Source organism: Ptiloglossa arizonensis, chromosome 4 (genome assembly GCF_051014685.1).
Source record: "Ptiloglossa arizonensis isolate GNS036 chromosome 4, iyPtiAriz1_principal, whole genome shotgun sequence".
In the NCBI taxonomy this organism is placed as follows: Eukaryota; Metazoa; Arthropoda; class Insecta; order Hymenoptera; family Colletidae; genus Ptiloglossa; species Ptiloglossa arizonensis.
The window spans coordinates 8,748,584-8,767,662 of record NC_135051.1 but is presented as its reverse complement, the minus strand read 5'-3'; the positions used below and the strand labels follow the sequence as shown (position 1 = coordinate 8,767,662).

The window sequence follows — 19,079 nt, the reverse complement described above, 5'->3', positions numbered from 1 at the left end:
CATACATACATACATACATGTCTCATATGCATTTATTACGCAAATTTATTTTCAATTACAATTACAAAACAAGCATTACAATACAGTTAAATTAGCGAGTCAAATCCATTGAATTTCTGCAACTTGGACACTTTCAGTTTGGGCATTTGTAGAATGTATCGATGCGTAATTTGGGAGGTAGATTTGCGTTCCGACTCATTGATAAGCACTTGAGCAGCAGGAGATATGGTAATTTCTAATCCAACCTATTGCACTCCTGCGGCACTAGTACTTAAGAACAGGTCAGGATTCATTTCTAGATCTAATGGAGTCCCTCTCTGCGCCGTAAACAAATTGATCCACTCGTAAAATCCTTTGATCGTGTCGTAATGCTCGAATTCTGTAAAACATAAAAGTCGCGCAGAATTAATGGCTGTTAATTAATTGTCGCGAAAGCTGACCAGAATACAACGAATAATACACAAAAATTGCATAGCATTGCAAAATACATATAAAAATAAGTCGCGTTCCATTTCATCGACATATAAGACGGTGGCTTACGTGATCGTCACGATACCGTTTTACATTTTCTTTACAAGGAAGAAGTATCGATCTGGTATTTTAAGCGCTGGCACACTGGGCCCATTCTTATCTGAGGTACAATAAAGACCCTTGTTGGTAATGTATACACTCTATGCCTGTTAAGATCAAAGGTTGTATTAGCAATGAAATTTATTGGTTCACATGTAAGCGAAAATTTTTAATTTTTAGAAGTACCGAAAGACAATCAAATGTAGCGATTAACAGATAATTAAGGAGATCGAGGGAATTCCTAATATAACTTGCTCATGCTTCTCTATAATTTAGCGCGAGATTAGATAATCGGCAGAAGAATACAGTTGCCCATAGATACTGTATGACGCACTCACTGCGTGCACACTGTAATCGTTTCACAAAACGGATAGAAGTCTTAAGTCAATTAAGTTAGCCTATTTACGCGATAAGGATTACTTATAATCGGGCTATGGTTCGGGAATTTTCCCCGAAATAATGAGTTGCTCGAATTAGAGAATCGTTTTACGTTACCTTGTTCCCTGTTTTTCCAGAAACCAACGAAACGAAAGATAAAAAAAAAAGGGTTTGAGAATCATAGAAGATAGCTATGATTAGCTAAATAACGATTGAATTTTTACGAACCCGGTATCGATAGCAAGATACATGTCACAATTATTAGCTCGAACGCGTTACTGTATACTACTATGTATATATCGTACACACTATGATGATGCGATGACACACAGTGGTACTCATTGATGCGACCTCAAGAAGTCATTAAATCGCCCACTACCACAGCCTCTTGGTTCTTTCTTCTTCTTCCGTGTCTCTCTCAGCGAAATTTCGAACTCGATGCAGCCGCGGCTCCTATTGAAACCTGTTGCATCTGCCTCGAAGATTTCGTCGCTGAGTGCTGTTGGATCGTTCAAACGTTTTATTCTTCGTACTCGAGACACATGCCTTCGGATGCATCAAACATGTGCCCAAAGATTCTGTGGCCTACAGTTGACAATCTCGATTAACATCACCCGTCCTTGTTGCCGGTGCCGTGCGACGAACGTTGGACCGTAACTACATTCCACTTGTCGCTACGCTGGAAAATAGAAAAAGAATTGATCGCTCGAACGATCTTGGAGTTTGTACGTTTGCAAGCACTCGTATCACGGGGTCGAGAATTTCAAGGGATGAAGAGGAATTCGTAGACTGAAACGAAGAGAGATAGTGTCGAGTTTAGCGCGCGCACGCATACAAGATAGACAGGGAGCGAGTTTCAATCGAATCTTTGATTTCTTTGCCACACGTCCTTGTTCAACGCATCTCGTTTCGTCAAACGTCGTATTCATAGTGCACGTGGTCGTGCGAGCGACGAACCGAACGAGACTGTGCGTGGCTTTTTAGAACGGACTTCTTCCCCGGAACTTTGAGACACAATCCAAACGGTATCGCGCAGCTTCGTATTTGCAAACAAAACGAACGGATGGCAGCGTCTTTGGGAATGTCGCGTTAACATGCAAAGCCGCATAAGCTAAAGAGGATTATTGTACAGTAAAGATGTTACAGCGGCTTTGCAGTTCAGCTGGACGCGCGCGATCGTTTCTTGTCGCGCATGTTGTATACATTGTAAGTGCACGCGCGTACTTTTAGCGGAACGTTCTTTCGGTTCCGATGCGGGACGGGTGTGGTAGTAAATGAAACAGAAGACGGACAGAGAAGAGATATAGAAGAAGGGACAGAGTATGTAAAAGCGACAAGAGATTGACGGAGGGAAAGAGAGAATCGCAGAAAAGGGAAAGATGCGAGGGATCACAGCTCAAGAGTGGGGACGTCAAGGGGGAAGATGGAAGAGGGGCGTCGAGAAAGAGTGAGGAGAGGGAAGAGTAGAGGGTGAAGGTGAGGGTGGGGGTGGGAGAGGAAAAGGAAGAGGGGGAGTGCACCAATTAACGCTAATTTCTGTTAATGTCGGCTCCCTCTGGGTGTTCGCGAAATAGCTCGTCAACTTATTAGGCAACGATGCGCAAATTGTGGGTGGATGACAGAACGCGCCGAGGAAGAATTCCGAGAAGTCGACGGGGGAGAGACGTTCCCAAGCGACAAAAAGCGATCCCGCCGCGTTCGAAACGGATATACTTTGGAACAATCGGACCTCGCTGTTTGGTAAAAATCCGCGGAGCATCGGGAGCTATCGGTGGGTCTCTGTTCGTGCTGCGACAGAAAGCGTTCTATTTTAAGAGTGGCGAGTTTCGAATCAAGATCGAGATAGTTTACGATTTTTCCGTGGCTGGTTCGCGGCTACAACTTAATGCACAAACATTGCGTCACACCGCCGCCGATCGGTCGTATGAAATTTAGAACGGCACATCAAGGAGGAAAAGAACGAAGAACGTACCGTGAACAGAGAAACGAGAATTTAACAAAGATTGTTACGTTTTCGAAGAGATTGCATCTCGTTTTGTTTTTATCAAATTAATGGACCGATATTCGGAAGACTACAGTGATCATTTCGGGTCTACGAGTAGTAGAGACTTTCTTCGACAATTGCCTCTCGTGCCTTCCATACACTATCGTTCGCACGGGGTCAAAAAGTCGCTGAGATAAAGCCGAACCACGCCACCGCGTGCCGTTACGTTTTCAGAATAACAAAATGTCCGTCTCCGATTATAATGTTTCTTTTCGCGCCGAAATACAGGACGAGTCACGACTCGATCGCAATCGAAACAACGGGACGTTTGTTTTCAAGAGTTTATCGTTCTCGCGATTGCCACTCGGATCGTAAGTTTTCTATGTTCTTCTCTTCTCGAGACTTTGATACGTTTGTCGAGTGTCAGGTTGGAATGATACTTTACTGCGGGGTTAGATGTGCGGTCAAACGCGATCTTATTTCAGACGTAAGTTGAGCGTGGAAAACGTATTCGGGGCAGATCGACAGCGGGTTTTTGATTCGCTATGGAAACAGGATTTTTAACTCGGTACTGTCAACTATTTGCTGACTTATTTCTGCGAGATCGGTAATTGTTCTTACACAAATTGGGTTTATCGACGGTGGGTTAGAAATCCAGAAATCTATTTTACGCGTGCGAACGTATTCGCGTAAGAAAATAAACATAACCATAGAAACAATCCGTATGTCTAAACGGCGTGCGAATATTTTGTTTTTTATCAGTTTACGGGATACGGGTTATCGGTATTATTCTCGAGCTATTATTTAGGAAATTCGAATCTATAATACATGGCTGAAAATTATTGTATCTTACGAGTGAACAACTCTTATGTATTTTTAATGGTATTCCTAAAAGATATTGGACTCTTGTCCGTAAAGACAATATGTACCATTCGATTGTGTGTATACGTACCGGACCAGACCGAACAATCGTAGAAAACCTCACGACCTTTAACTTCTACATATTCAACACTACTGGACATAGATGCGCTCTTCCGCACTTATTAACGTAATAACATGGTACGTTTGGTTCTTCGAAATCACTGTTGTTTCTTTATGATTTTCCAATGACGTCGAAATATCGTTGAAATCTTTCCGTAACACTCCACTGTTTTCTCGATTCCAAAAAAAAGCGATAAAACTTAGTCGAGACTCGATCGATCAATGAAAAGTCGATGACAAGAGAAACGTCACAGACAATCACACGAAACGTGACCTCGGAAGATCGAAATACAGTACGCCACTACGAAAATGAATAAATTTTATACGTACGAAACGTGGACCGTATCGGGGAAAACGCATTCCCGGTTAAACCTTTTTCACGTCCTTATCTCGCGCCTTTGTATGGTTCTTCCCTCTTTCTTATTCGTTGAACAGCTCATCGGCGACAAATTCCTTTCAATTTAACAAATGGTGCGGTTCGTCTGGTCGAATCGAGCGATTTCAAACGTACGCGACGATCCGCGGCGTTGGAAAGCGGGTAGATAGGATACACGATCTTATCACTGAACGAGATCGTCAGGACCGCCGAACATCGTTACGAGTGACTCGTGTGACAGAGAAACATTCTCTCCTTTTCTTCTTCTTCTCACGCGGTGCGTTTGTTTCACGAGTTACAATTGTTAGAAAAGAAAGCACGCACGCGCACGACACCCGCGGCACGACAGCAGACCGACGACTGAGCGATAAACTGTTCTTGATTGGCTTAATATAGTCGAACGAGCGCTGTAATTGGCCGCTCCTTGCCGCGCGGGAAATGATTGGTCAATTTAATCCTAGAAGCACGGTGCATTAAGCATTCAACCAGCGTTCAGTACCTATTAACGGTTCGCAAGAGAGGCACTGCTACTGCCACCGCCATCGTTTTCTGCTCTGTGTGACGGTACACCCGGTAACGCTGCTGGTGTGTGCTTCTTTCTTTGTCATCTTCTGCACATTATGGTCCCCGAACCTCTCTCGCCCAATGTAAGCCGTCTTTCTCTCTTCTTTTGTCTCTCTCGTCATCGTCCCAAATCAATTTACCAATTGAAATCAGTGCCGGACAGTGAAGAATCGCGTCACTGAATGGTCGGCCAACCGACGGGGAATATGCGTCTCCCCTGTGCCTGCCTTCCAGCGCTTGTTATCAAACCATTCACCGGCTGACCAAGTCCTTATTGCCTCGCCTTGGCGCACGATTTGAATTGCGCGGCTGATGACACGACCGTCCGCTAGATTCTCTCTATAACAGTGCTTATCAACCTTCCCTTACCGATCCAATTACCGAATCTACGCATCGAAACCTGTTTCGAAACGGAAACGCGAGTATAACACGGAAATGTACTCGGAATCTCGATATACGAAGTGCTTCTGGTTTTAACGAAACAATATAAGGTACGCATAGAGACGGTTCCTAATGTACGTTTATACGAACGTTTTTTTTTCACTTCTGTTCAAACTAAAAGTACCGTAATAAAATAAAGAACTGTTCGACACGGGATAAAAATATAAACGAGATGAAAAAACTTTGTACATCTTGCATTCTGCATTTTATTTATTATAATTTACATTTTGTTGCAGTTGTAACGATCTTTTTCAAAAGTACTACATCGATCGTGCACATTCGACAGGTACTATCGTCCGCGTAATATTATTATTCAAAAATCCAACGTAAATAGAATTTTAAAAAAATATTGAAGAATAAAGTAGATTTTATCATCTAACATTTTCGTGTAATTAGACAATTATGCTTCTCTCGAACGATTTCGATTTGACTCGTGTAGTATGTAGTTGAGAATCGTGGGCCCGCCTGATGAGCGTCCATGACGTTGATTGGTCGAGAGATTCTCCTTCCGGTGTAGCCAATATATTTTCGGAGATGAGATTTCCCGCGCCACGATCGATCATTTTCCGGATAAAATTTGCTTTTTCGGGAGTAACAAGTCGTTTTATTTCGTATCGAATCTATTAACGTCGTAATAACGATTTCTTACACTTGGAATACACGAGTTTGAAAAGTGTTCGATCGACGGTTAATGTATAGAAGTGTTTTCAAAGTAGTTGACTATCGCGAGTGATTTTTCCATCGACCCAGAGCATCTTCGAACGTTAGTATTTCCACAATTTGTAAGTATTACGAATACTCGATAAAGTATTGATTACCCGATATTCCGTATAAAATATCATAAAGTGTACTAATCGATTTCGATCGCGCCTGAAATCCGGTGTAGTCGATGCATCTCTGCGTGAAAAGTAATCGTGTCGAGGTGAATTTCTAGAACATCACCTACGGCACTACTACTTAGCAAGCAAATTAGCAAATTAAGATGTCCAGCTAGCTTTTTCGAGTTCTTGTGTCTTTGGCATTGGTTCGTTGACTGCGTTACTCGAAATGCAACCCCAATTATATATATATATATATGTATGTATGTATGTATGTATGTATATATACGTTTCGGTAAGATTAAAGTTCAAATTTTCCGTGGACATTACTCGTGCCGCGTTTCTTATCTTTTCTCGCGTCCATTTTCCGTTAAATATACACTCCTGGACAAAAAGATAGCACCGTGTGTTGTTGACAAGTTCTCAGGGATACATTCAGAATCCTCTAAATGCAACGAATGCTATCTATCGTACATAAACATAACCTTGCGGTAATATAATACGTAAATATAAATTAAAGCTGTGCCGTCGAAAAATGTGAATAATTATGATACGAAAAAGAACAGTGGACGGGACGACCCTTTGCCATTTTTGCTCGTGAGGAACGTGTCATTTTGCGTACTGTGTCAAACTCGTATCTCGCATTACGTGAAATTTCTCGGAATGTTGAAGTCGAAATTATTCCTTAAAACATTGTCCAATTTACTTCCGAATTGTATTATTATTATTATTATTATTATTATCGCGTACAAAAAAAAGAATTGACAAAAATGCGGCGCGAATAGGTGGGGGGAGTATAATGATTTTGGCGGGTATTAGCTCCAATAGAAAGTTCGAGATCGTATTCGTTGAAGGTCGAACAAATGCCAACACTTATCGTAATTCAATGCGACAATAAATTGGGAAGCGAAATTCTTGCTCTCGATCCAAATATTAACGAATTAAAAGTCTGTCTTGGAGAAGAATAGAGTAAATACTATAGAAAGATCTACGCGCTACAAAATAATTAAAAATGTTGCACTTTTTTTCGTCAATTTTAAATCTATCCTTGAGAACTAATTATAGTGCACGTGTGCTATGATTTTGTATACTCGAGGAGTGTACCTTTCAAATCCTGATCAATATAGCATTTTTGTTTTTTTTTTAGAAAAAAATGGTCCGCTAATAATCGATTGGTGCATCGATGCTGTTTCGTGCGCTGCGTGGAAACACCTGTTGAGAAGATAGTTCAATTTGCAAGCGTAGCAACGAGCACGTGTCTACTCCGCCCATTGTTACGGTCACAAAACAAAATATCTTCGTTGAATTTGCATTCGTTTCGTCTGAAAAAGTAAGTATCATAATCGATAATTGTTAGAAGAATACTGTAAAAAAAGAACAAAATACTACTGCGATCGATCCTTTGAATCGGATCGGTCGTTGCTATCAAAGAATAACGAAATGTTCAATTTGAACCATGATTTCCAGTTTCAGCGGCTAGATCGTCCTGTTAAATTCTCGATAGTTTAATAATTGAAAAACACTCAACGATAAGACATCGTTGGACGTACCTTGTCTCGTTCTACAATTGTAAACATTATCGCTTATGCAAACCGCGTGTAAGAAGCCTCGACAAAGTACTTCAAATAGATTTATCGGTCGAAACGGTAGGTTGGTCATCGCGTGAATCACCGGCGTCGAACACATTTTCGGTCGTTTTGTCACTATTGTCTATCGTCGACGAGCAGCAAACATTCGAGGCTGGAAACAATGTCGTACGCCGAGCAAATAATTGGTCGAAGGACCCGTGAGTAGGTCCGCCGTGCAAATTGATGAAGAATGACGCTGGCCGTACAGAGTTTAATGGAAGAAAAGGACAGCTCGCTGATTAATGCGTGCATGCGGTGCGCCCCTATGCCATCGAATGCGCTCCAGCCCACGACCGTCAGCAGCTTGCACTCTTCGAAATAGTTTGGTCATTTCGTGATAATCGTTGCCCCCGTCTCGTGAATATGTCCACGGTCGATTTTCTCATGCGGGTCCGTTTTACCGATTTAATGCAACCTACGCCAAAGGGAGCACGACACACTTTTTATTAGAATACAATCTCTGTTACGTGGCCTTTTCTTTCGTCGTTGACGGTGCATTAGGCCTCGTTCGAGCCACCCTCGGTTACCGTGGGATTTCAACGGGACGCGAATCGATTCGGTAACACTTTCTTCTCGAGTTTTCGTTGAACGCGCTTGAATATTTTGAACTTTGGGTCTGCGAAACGGAACGAACCAAGATCTTCGTTTGAACACGGAACCTTCGCATATGTTGAACGGAACGCGTCTCGGTACTCCTTGCTCGTAAATGTTTCGATTCGGAGCACCACACGGTTGTACGACGATATTTCCTCGTAGATCGTTTCTCGAAACGGTAAACAATCGTTGACACGGAATTAATTTCGAGGGTCGTCGGTATCTCGGTGACAACGGTTTCAGCTGGAATGAACGTGCCATTGGAAACACGGCACGGTTCTTCGTAGCGTACAGAAGTCACACGTGCACAGGTGTTTTCTGAGATCACGTGTGCCACATATGTATGTCTTTGGTAATGATATCGCGTCTCTGGTCATCGAGAGAGTATACACGATATATTGGAGTCGCCTTAGAAGTACCTAAGCGAAAGATTCTAACTCGCATCGTGTTTCGTGTTTGCAGATTAAACGATCGTGCGAACGCATCCAGCGAACCGACGCCCGGTAAACGACGGACGACGTAAATGTAAATTTTCAAGCGTAACGTCGACGTCCAAGGAGAGATTCAATTCGGAGCCAGTCTGAGTGAAAATTTAGCGAATTTTCCGTGGATTTCCAGGGAAATTCACGATTGAGCGAGGGAACAGCCCAGGCCCCGGTCCCGGCCCCGACCCGAGTAATTTAGAAGAGTTTATTAAATTGGGTAGAATGCTGTGCGTAGGCCTACGCCGGATACTCGGAGAATGAATCTCATCCAACGAGAGGAAGTTCGAATTAACTCGAGCCACTGCCAAGGGGGTACGGCAGAACCCCATATACGCTATAAACTCTTGTCCCATTTATTCTTTGCACATTTGTGCGTCGCGTACACGGGAATCGTCGACGGAACTACGTTTGAACAACGATTCCGTTTTTACTTCGTAAAATCCGAATTGACGCTCCCGGGTCCTTTTAATGGCTCCTCTCTTCTTTCGTATTTTGTACACTGCGCGTATTCGACGGAAACGTTTTTCATAATTACTCCTTAGCAAAAATGAAGAAAGAAAAGGAACCGCCGATGAAATTTACATGATAATAAAGTTCAAAAGCGCAGAATGTAGCGGATAATTAAGACTTATTAGAATCATTTGACCCTGCTTCTTATAGCATGCTAAGACTTTGATGAGTTTATTTTATTCCAGATAGGTGGGGAGAGCGAAGAAAAGGAGAACGAAAGACCGGGCCATCGAATCAATGGAGAAGAGAAGACAGAAAAGTACGTCGTACATTGTGTTATTTGAGTCGTGGTGCTTTAACACTACCGACGGTTAAGCCCGAGAGTATTCGATCTGCGTGGGCGATCGTACGAAACGAATAAAAGCAAGGAGGAGAAATAATTACTCCGAGAAGAGATCACCTTCTTTCTAACGCTTGCTATAAAGTTTATTCGTGGAATGTACAGCACCGTTAATAAAATACTATACGTACGGAATATGATACAAGAATATACAGCGTGTATTGTATACGGCTAACAATAAATTCACTTATCTTTACAAATAATAATACAGCTCGATATAATACTAGAGAAGACCGTACAGTGTGTAATTGTTAAAGTCGATGTTTCCTCGCTGCTGTTGTTCATCCTCTTTCGCATATAATGTCGACGACACTTGGTTCCATCAAAACTGGTTCTAAACACCTATGAACAGCGCTTCCAAGTATTTCATCCAGCAAGAAGTGAACGACGCTTGAAACAGAATTTGAATAGCGATAAGTTTCGTACAGAATTACGTTTACGCGAAACGATACCGTGAACTTACTTCTCATCGGAGACGAATCTCCACAAATATAGTTGCAAGTAATGAGTGTCGACCTGAATTTGCTGTAACCCGTATTTACTGAATGTTCGTAGTCTCACGCATTCCAGGAATGTCTATAAGTTCAAAGAGAATCGTTATCTTAAGTTTCGGACGAAACGTTGATTCCTGGTAGCATCGAGTACACGAAGCGTGTTGCGTAGTATGCAGCATACGCAGCACGAGAGAACACGGTATCCTCACGATGCAAAGTGGATAATGGCTGTGCTATTTTATCATTGTAACTGCTCGACAGCACCTGTCTCTATTACGGTACGCTGCCTGCTAAAACTATTTTACCTTTAAACTTATTTTGATGATCCCGGTGAGAATGGAGGCTTTCTTAAATTGAACCGACGAAAATATTTCGATGCGCTCTGAGAATAATTTATGAATATTCGTCACTAAAGAGGAATCTATGTGACTGGGCGTATACGACGACCAACTGGATCTGTAGTGATGTCTCGATACGCTCACACTGAAAAAGGTACCGTCCATTCGGTAGAGATTGAATTTTATTTATTACGAATAGAAATTTTTACCTATGGGTTTTTCTACTACTGTCGCTGCTCCTGTCGATTTGCCCGTCAGAATCGTCGTACAAAGCGGCCACTTGAGTATCTATTACCGTTACATCTTCCACGACTCTTTTCATTACGGCTCTAACTGTTCTCGGTTCGATTGTGTGTAGCCAATCTCTTGTCTCGACAGACTTTCTTAACATTTGTGACACTGCTAAGCCCTGAATGCGAACGTAATGATTTAATAGACTCTGTGCCGCTTCCTGGAAATTCTCACATATCTCCGAGTCCGTTGTAATTGCGTTTCCAGACGATATATACTGTTCGATATTGAACAAATCGTCGGTTGTCGTAAGCTGCGATTAAAATAGGACTCTTGAGTTCTTTCAATCGCGTTTTTTGCTTTCAAATTATTCGCCACGACCTACCAGATACTTGACATTATTCTCTTTATATTCGATACACATTTTACTTAATAGAAGTAAAAGAGTAGGTGGAAACTTTGGAACATCGGAACCGGTACAGAATCCGCCCGCAGTGGCCATTAAATGGTGTAAAAATCCTACTACCAGTCCTTCCCTAACTTCGTCCACGCAAAAATTTTGGAGGAATTGCGTTTTTAAATTAAACGATAGATTCGGTTGTAGAAATACCTGAAATCGTATTTTATTTCAATCGGTCGATGGCTATTATCAGACGTGTCTTAAGAACTTGAGAATAAGAAACGAACCAATAAATCTTGTAAAACTCCTTTAACTTTTTCAATGGTAGGGATGATAAGTAATGCCTGTAGTTCCGCCAAGCTACCGTCTCCTTCTTGAGAAACTTTGGTCGCCAATATTTGTCTTACTTTAACGAGCGATTCGCTCAAGTGTTGCTTTAAACTATCTAGATGATTGCGGCATTGTTTTCTACCTGCACTGATGATAATGTCTGTACCTGTTCTGATTAATAAGATTACATATATACATACATACATATTGATGTACACCTACTTTTTTCATCGCGTTTTACGTAAATAATTTTATTTCGGTTACCTTGCGAAATCTGTTTCTTTACACAACATGTTTATTGCTTGTAGTCTCCTATGAAATTTGTCCAAGGCTCTTACTAAAACTGCCGTATCGGCTATATTTTCTACTCTCTTTCCAATTAAATCAAAGTACTTTTTCATATTCCTCATAATGAAATTATTCAAACGCGCAATGGCTTTTGTATCAAAGTCGTCGCTGAACTCATTATCTTCCAAAGGTGGCCTGTTTACAAACAGATCGTTGTAAGAGGCAACAATGAGACATAAATCGCTAAGAAATCCAGAACTGGCCATATCCACAAATTCTATAATGTCATTTTCGCACATGTCTTTCAGAATATCTAATTGTTCTGTCAGTCGTCCATCCGCGTGCGTTAAAAATTCAGCGCACAAAGAATCGGCTGGTTCTTTTAATTGCAGTAGGAGATCCACGTTCTCGGCTAAAGATTTAGTCGACGCGTCTCTTTTGTGAAACTGCATCCTCAGTTTTGATTTAAGTTCCTCTAAAATATCTTCGCAGTCTTTTTGTATTCCTTGAAAGGAAGGCATATTCCCGTATTGATTTAATACACGCTGTGCGTGAATATAATCTTGTACTGCCTACAAAAATTCAGAATATTTTTTATATATCTATACTTGCGAACTAACGATACAAAACAATGTATAAACCTCTGCATAATTTTCTTCGTTCATTCTATCTTTTAGATTGCCGGGCAACTTGAAGAGGAACTGCAACTTTTTCAACAGAGCATGAACTGAAGATAATTTAGCAATTTGCTGTCTGGTGCCGTGCAATGTGGATGAAATTTGTTCCGAAAAGGTGGTGATGCTGTCCATATTTTTTGCCAGTGAGTCCATATTATCTTCCATTTCTTTGAAATCGGTTTTCATCTAAACATTAAATAAGATCTTATATTTCAAGTGGTTCAAAAAGTTAAGAACCGCGTTTATACAAGTTTGGCATTAAATACTTGTATTATTTACCTTTCTAATAGTATCAGTTGCAGATATAAACTTGTTATAATTTTCGTATACTAATGTTTGCATATCGGAATGCAATGTCTGAGTGTTTTTTATAATTTCTGCTTCGTGATCCATAATTTGTTTCAATGTACATTCCTATAAAAGAAAACGTAATTTATTTCTGTTGCCAAATTTATACTAAATACAATTAGAACAGAATAATAAACATGCTTTTAATAATTTCTGGAAATACATATCAGGATTAAAGTGCTGTCCATTAATATCATACGGATTATTGGAATTCTCTGCCATTTTATATCCTTTTTTTATCGCAACTCGAGTACTTTGACAGTAGGAATCTTCTATGTTAGGTTAGCCATATACTGCCAAATTAGGGACCTGTTTTACAAAAGGTTAGGTGAAAGACGCTGTAAGAAGCAACATAACCTTTCACGAAATGCAAGGAAAGCGCAACAAGTGCAATAAAGCGTGAAGAAAGTGATCTTTCAACGCTTATTTTTAAAGGAAAAGTTATTTCGAGTAAATCTTGACCTCTTGACCGTTCTTAACGACAATGTGTTTCATGAATATATTCAATATTTGTGATATATGGAAGATTGAAAAAGAATGAAGGGGTCATTGTATTTTATCTTTGAACTTTATTGGGCAAACATTATAAAATCATGTCGTGTGCAAAAACATTATGAGAAGATAATTTAAATTTGAATTGTTCGAAGACTTTGTCAGTCAGGATAATCAAACCGAAAGGTTTGATTTGAAGTTAATCTGTCTCGTTAAGCTGTATCGTGACAAGATGAGATTGTTCATTTGACGAAAGCCCAGAAATATAAAATAATTAGAAAAATGCCACATCCATGTGTTGTGTGTGGCCGTTCGCGTATGAATCCAAATAATAGGGAGGAAGAGTACATGTTCTTCGGGCTTCCCGTTAACGATGAGACTAGATGCAGAAGGTGGCTGGAATTCTGTTGCCGCGAAGATTTATACAAACTTACGAAAAAACAACTGCTTCAGCGAATGGTTTGTTCTAAGCATTTCGAGCAGAAGGATTTTCTTAACGAATATTTCGATAGATTAAACGGCACAGCGGTACCTTCGATTTATGATCCTAAACAAAGTTTGTACAACATAACCTGCGTACTGTGCGGTCGTTCTCGTCGAGATCCACCAGGTTTGGATTACGATGGTGCAACTTTTCATCATTTTCCTGGTGAGGAATTTCGATGTCTTAAATGGCTCGATTTTGTCGGTGTAGATTCATATTATAGATTGACGAGAAAAGAAATTTTGTTTTGTTATATTTGTTCAAAACACTTTGATCGTTCCCAATTTTTACCCGGTTATAAGAGCAGGTTAATAGATAATGCTGTTCCTAACATTCGCAATCCTGATCAATTGGATGGATCAGAACAATACATTATGGAATTTATATCCGAACCAAAGTATAGTTCTTCGGAGAAACAGAAGAAGCTGGATCCTTTGCCACCTAATGTTTTAGAGAGTCAAGCGTGTGCAGCATGTGGCAGATCAAGATCAGATCCTAGGAACAAAGTGGAAAGATACAAGTTCCATCCTTTTCCTGCTTATGAAATTGGAAGGTGTTTAAGGTGGTGTCAGTTTTTGGGTAGAGAGGATCTATTGAAAATGTCCCCGAATCAAATACGAAAATTAGTCCTCTGTTCCAAACATTTTCAGACTGGTCAGAGTTTTCATAAAGTAGGACCTTGCGATGCAGTTCCAACTATAAAAGATGTATCGCAATTAAACTTGGTCAGTTCTATAGAAAAAATTGAAGATGAACAAGATATAGAGGAATCTAATTGTACCAATACACCTAAAGGAATTAAAAAACAAGGTTTCTCAAGACCTTTAGTATCTAGTAAGAAACCAAAGGTAGATAATAAGCCTACACCTCTTGCAAAGAAACGTGGAAAATCTAAAAGGCCGACGCTTATTAACATTCCAAGGCCCGATCCTAATAATATTGAAAATCGTGTGATAAGAAAGTTGCCCCTCCCCCCTAGTTCTAATTGGAAAATTCAATTCACGGATCAGCTCCAACCTATAACAATAGGAAACAATATTACATCGAATATTACAAATAACATTCAAGCAAACATAAAGAAAGTGATTTTACCATTCACCGGTGACATATCAAATTTAGGTGCTCCAATCCCAGTACATAGTTTATCTAGCATTCCTCCAGGTTTATTAATTAAAATAAATCTTCCCGAACAAGAGCAACAAAAGCCAGTTAAGACTAGCAAAAAGCAAACTAGAACAAAAATTACTCATATTCCTACTACCTCTAATGAAATTGATACTAGACAACATGTGTGGGTGAAAAATGGTCAAACATCGGTTACATTGCCTATGATAAAACAATCTAAAGAAGATACGGATAAAAGTTTAGTAGAATTTCTATCGATCTCGCCGGAAGAAACTGAGCACAAAATGACTTCCGACAAATTAGAAGTGCATAAAGAAGTTGTTTTACCACATTCGTTAGAAGTGTTAGACGAAGAAGCAGCTAATATAAAGGAAGAAAAATATTACCAAGCCTTCGAAGAAGTACAATGTTTGTCTCCGAAACAACAAAAACCTGTGCGACGTAAAAAGGTTTCAGGAACAATGCGTAGAACAATTTTTCCTATTAGAAGTGAAGTTAGATATTTTTTGCGGAAACTTGCACCTCACATGCATAAACTTCCTAGAAAAGCTAGAGCACAGATAAAACTTTCGATAGTAAACATGGTAATCGATCACTTGTAAATTTCCTGAGGTATAAATAAATGATAGTATTTATAAGGGTATATAGTTAATAATTAACTGATCATGAAAATAAAAATATTTTAAATGTATGCACATATACACAACTACTTGTATATTAAAAGCGACCAGGTACATACTCTTTAAACACTAATAGGTAAAATATATTATTTTTATTATATATTTATAAAAGGATGGTGATAGGCATGATAATAATAGGTTAAAGTAACAAACAATTGTGTAGAGTACAAATGACATTTGTAGTAAATTCTTTCATCATTTTTTGTCATTTGTTTTACATAACTGTCGAGGTATACATTTTTAAACATTGTAGAAATTTATGAAAACTTGGCAGTGTATTTCAAAAATCAATTAAGTATCATAATTGATGTAATACGTAAAGTTCTTAGTAGAAAAACTACAATTTCACTATGTGTATTTATGTGAACATATGTATGTAGATACATGCATATGTACATATGTGCATAAAGTAGGCTATAACAAGTATGTCTCAATGGAAATATGTAAAAAGATTTATTGTATAGTAAATTTTTGTGAAAAAACCACTGAAATATAAGATAAAAATAATTTGTTTAAGTACGTGTCCTTTGTCAATCGAATATTTTTTCCAATGTTTAATTAATATGTGTCAAATTCTTAAAATAGTTACACTTATCATAAATTCCAAGATAGTTTCATTGATTTTAGCGATATTATATCCAGTAACATAGGTATTCACATTTTGTCTATTTGTGAATATTAATGCTTAGTTGTGTACAAGAATAATTAAGTATTGGTTTTGAAGTGTCTCGATCTAAGTAAATGATTTTTTATCCATAAAACTTTTGCAGAAGCAGTCGGTTCTATCGTAAATTAATCGGCTTAAAATAATACCGAATTCGATCATACTCCGCGATGAAAGTAGTTTTATTTCTACTTACCTATGTGCATCAATTGTATGGACTTGGCAAAGTTACGGTACAAAATATGTAACTAAGTGGAAGATGGAAGTAGAAAAGTGCACAGTATAATAACAATCAAAATCAAAGTTTATATATAATACATATTAATACAAGATTTTGCAACTATAATTAAATTAATTAAGTTTCAATTTAATACAACCAAGAAGCCAGCTTCTCCGTATTTATGACTTTATCGACAGTCAAAATATAGCGGTATTCTACAGATCGCACATAAATTATAAAAGCTGGATATAAAAACTGGAAAAAAGAAAGTGAACGTTTCTTCGCTATGACAATATTCAACTTTTTCTTTGGATATACAACGTACAAACATTGTTTGAATGGTTATCAGGAATAGTATTAAAATACACTAGACAATTACTCCACTGTATTTGCATTTTGTGTAAGCATATGCTCGATAAGGGTAAGCTGATTTTAACAGTGAAAGTCAATATAGATTAATTATTTACATATTGCAGCTAACTACGAAGACTTTGCAGTCTCATTTTCATTTCTTCAAGTTCCTTATCATCTGCTTCTTCACCTTCTTCTTCGGCAGATGTAGATGCCGCTACTGAACCTGGAGTTTCTGTAACAACTGCAGGTGCTGTACCCAACTGGCCTGCAGTGACTTCCCACAAGATCTGAAATACGCATCAACCTATTCTTTAGCATATTGTAAATATTTTTACTTATATGTGTGTGTGTGTGTGTATGTATATAAAGCTAGAATTTACCTTATCTACTTCTTCATCTGCTTCATCTTCCACTTCGTCCGAGTCTTCGATGGAATCCATCGTTTCGTCTAACATTTCTTCAATAATACCAGCTTTCATCATTTCTTTCGACAATTCTCTCATTGTAGCAGCTACCTCGGGTACTCTGACCAGTGATTGCATCGCTTGCATTACTTCTGTAGATTTTGATACCGAACCTGCGACTCTGATTGTTGCCAATTGATTTTTCATTTGTAACGATACAGAGTTCATATGAGCTTTCGAAGTATAAATCTTGTTACAGGTTTTGCGCGCATGTATAATCTCTTTGGCAAGGATTTTACAGACATCCTTGTCTCCTTTCTTTGCTGCTTCTCTCAAAGAACGTTTTACTTTTTCTTCTTCTCGCTGGATCGCTGTATATAAATATTATCATTGTCTTTATAGTGCACTCTGTGTATTACTTTATAGCGACTTACTTCTAATTTGTCTATCCAGTTGATAACCCTCCTTTCTTAATTTATGTGTCCACTCTTGAACCTAAAACACAATTTCATATAAATATCGAGCGTTTTCACAAGTTTGTTACGATTCTAACCATTTCTTTTGGATTCTTTTCCCGAGATTGTCCAAACAAACCCATTTTCTTGCTACGTTAACAGAAACGTCAAAAAATGTACGTCTGTACATTCGTCCTTCGTACCTGCCAAACATAACCAAACTACCTTCCATTGATTCAGGTCGTAAACCATTTGTGGTAATCATCCGTATTACATCATTGCTATGTGACTCATTCATTCATTGTTTTTCTTTATTTATTAATAAACTACTGAATCTTCTATAATTATTAGCAATGTCGATATGCAGAGCATATCTGTTACATTGGTCAGTTGTCACATAGTATACAAATTAAGAATTTATATACAATAAAAGCTATTAATAGGTTTGTATTCTTATACAGTGTAATGAGTATTTATATTGTAACAAACAATTAGATAAGATAAACTGGTTACTATGTCAGAAATCCAGATAGTGTTTCATGAAAAATTTGTGTACAAGCATTAGCAGTTTAATGTATGGTTTATCCATAATATGTGGAGAATAGTATCCGGCTTTAATGAAACCAATTATCATGTCATTTTTGCGAGTTTTATACTTTGGGCATTGTCAAATCACACGATTTAGATCCTGCTTTGAGTTTTTACATGGACAGCCTAGGTCTGAGATAAGATTTTTTCTAAAAAGTGACGCAGCTAGATGGTAAAGGTTTGCTCGTAATTTGTTTGTTCAGCAAATGAATTTTCTAGAAAGTTCTTTATTCATAAACCATCTGGTCAAAAGTCAGTGTAAAACACTTCCACAGAAAGTCTTTGTACTTAATAAAAGCCTCCCTAATGGTCAAAATCAAAGAGAAAACCGAACTTTTAGCATCTTTTCAAGTATATTGTATAAGCAAGATGCGAAAGACTTGTACCAGCACTTTTGTTAGTAAAGAAAGTAAGGCCATCTCTCCATGATTCTGAATACCTTTGTTTAGTAAAAATTTCATTGAGAATGTCAAAAGAAATAATCGGTATCGGTATTAGAATCCAAAACTAGAGAAGAAGTCAAAGTAGATTTTGTTTTAAACAAAGAGAAGTGCTATTTGAAATAGTCTTATCAGTTAGGATAAGGGTGTGCAGGATATATTTTGTGTTTCTTAAATTTTCAAGTATTATTTAATTCGATCTCTATATTATATAAGACAAAAATATCTTTTACTTGACGTAGTAGAATATAAAAAGCAAAATACGAAACTATAAAATATAAATGTTACAACACAACAAAACGATTCGTTACAAAATATTCGAGACAATAAAATAGTATTTACAAATCGGTAGTCGTGGTTAAGAATATATCTCTTAACCAGTTTAACACGTTCGTCAC

The 19,079-nt window shown here is 38.5% G+C and overlaps 5 protein-coding genes and 3 long non-coding RNA genes across 13 annotated transcripts; 4 read left to right on the top strand and 4 right to left on the bottom strand.

Annotated features, from left to right (window-relative positions):
• Positions 1-27: 27 nt before the first annotated feature.
• On the bottom strand, positions 28-3,869 carry LOC143146268 (uncharacterized). Of its 3 annotated transcripts, none has more exons than XM_076310396.1 (2): positions 541-3,869; positions 28-379 (listed from the first exon to the last, which is right to left on the bottom strand). In XM_076310396.1, the coding sequence occupies exon 1, from the start codon at positions 2,705-2,707 to the stop codon at positions 2,360-2,362; it is 348 nt and encodes a 115-aa protein (XP_076166511.1). In that variant the 5' UTR covers positions 2,708-3,869; the 3' UTR covers positions 28-379; positions 541-2,359. The 3 variants fall into 3 exon arrangements, with proteins under 3 accessions (XP_076166511.1, XP_076166512.1, XP_076166513.1); XM_076310397.1 differs by having other exon boundaries at positions 28-677; positions 1,254-3,869; XM_076310398.1 differs by having other exon boundaries at positions 28-677; positions 1,258-3,869.
• Positions 28-4,635, bottom strand: LOC143146272 (uncharacterized). The gene is made up of 2 exons (XR_012991877.1): positions 3,885-4,635; positions 28-1,627 (listed from the first exon to the last, which is right to left on the bottom strand). It is a non-coding gene; the product is annotated as an uncharacterized LOC143146272 (long non-coding RNA).
• LOC143146267 (uncharacterized) lies at positions 2,472-9,042 on the top strand. Of its 2 annotated transcripts, XM_076310395.1 has the most exons (4): positions 2,472-3,303; positions 7,260-7,442; positions 8,797-8,859; positions 8,953-9,042. In XM_076310395.1, exons 1-3 carry the CDS (start codon positions 3,176-3,178, stop codon positions 8,855-8,857), a joined length of 372 nt encoding a protein of 123 aa, XP_076166510.1. In that variant the 5' UTR covers positions 2,472-3,175; the 3' UTR covers positions 8,858-8,859; positions 8,953-9,042. The 2 variants fall into 2 exon arrangements, with proteins under 2 accessions (XP_076166510.1, XP_076166509.1); XM_076310394.1 differs by lacking the exon at positions 8,953-9,042 and having other exon boundaries at positions 8,797-8,927.
• On the top strand, positions 4,601-6,108 carry LOC143146271 (uncharacterized). Its single transcript, XR_012991876.1, has 2 exons — positions 4,601-4,936; positions 5,007-6,108. It is a non-coding gene; the product is annotated as an uncharacterized LOC143146271 (long non-coding RNA).
• LOC143146270 (uncharacterized) lies at positions 7,490-16,509 on the top strand. 3 transcript variants are annotated; one of them, XR_012991875.1, is made up of 4 exons: positions 9,001-9,131; positions 9,519-9,588; positions 12,428-12,570; positions 16,327-16,509. It is a non-coding gene; the product is annotated as an uncharacterized LOC143146270 (long non-coding RNA). The 3 variants fall into 3 exon arrangements; XR_012991874.1 differs by lacking the exon at positions 16,327-16,509 and having other exon boundaries at positions 12,428-12,729; XR_012991873.1 differs by lacking the exons at positions 12,428-12,570; positions 16,327-16,509 and having other exon boundaries at positions 7,490-9,131; positions 9,515-10,780.
• Vps51 (vacuolar protein sorting 51) lies at positions 9,726-13,162 on the bottom strand. Its single transcript, XM_076310378.1, has 10 exons — positions 12,917-13,162; positions 12,707-12,841; positions 12,392-12,613; positions 11,727-12,322; positions 11,420-11,633; positions 11,118-11,342; positions 10,711-11,045; positions 10,469-10,646; positions 10,133-10,245; positions 9,726-10,059 (listed from the first exon to the last, which is right to left on the bottom strand). The coding sequence occupies exons 1-10, from the start codon at positions 12,995-12,997 to the stop codon at positions 9,951-9,953; spliced, it is 2,208 nt and encodes a 735-aa protein (XP_076166493.1). The 5' UTR covers positions 12,998-13,162; the 3' UTR covers positions 9,726-9,950.
• Positions 12,950-16,066, top strand: LOC143146264 (uncharacterized). The gene has a single exon (XM_076310388.1). The coding sequence runs from the start codon at positions 13,550-13,552 to the stop codon at positions 15,476-15,478; it is 1,929 nt and encodes a 642-aa protein (XP_076166503.1). The 5' UTR covers positions 12,950-13,549; the 3' UTR covers positions 15,479-16,066.
• Positions 16,507-17,998, bottom strand: Vps24 (vacuolar protein sorting 24). Its single transcript, XM_076310393.1, has 4 exons — positions 17,752-17,998; positions 17,633-17,693; positions 17,175-17,569; positions 16,507-17,081 (listed from the first exon to the last, which is right to left on the bottom strand). Exons 1-4 carry the CDS (start codon positions 17,794-17,796, stop codon positions 16,917-16,919), a joined length of 666 nt encoding a protein of 221 aa, XP_076166508.1. The 5' UTR covers positions 17,797-17,998; the 3' UTR covers positions 16,507-16,916.
• Positions 17,999-19,079: the final 1,081 nt, after the last annotated feature.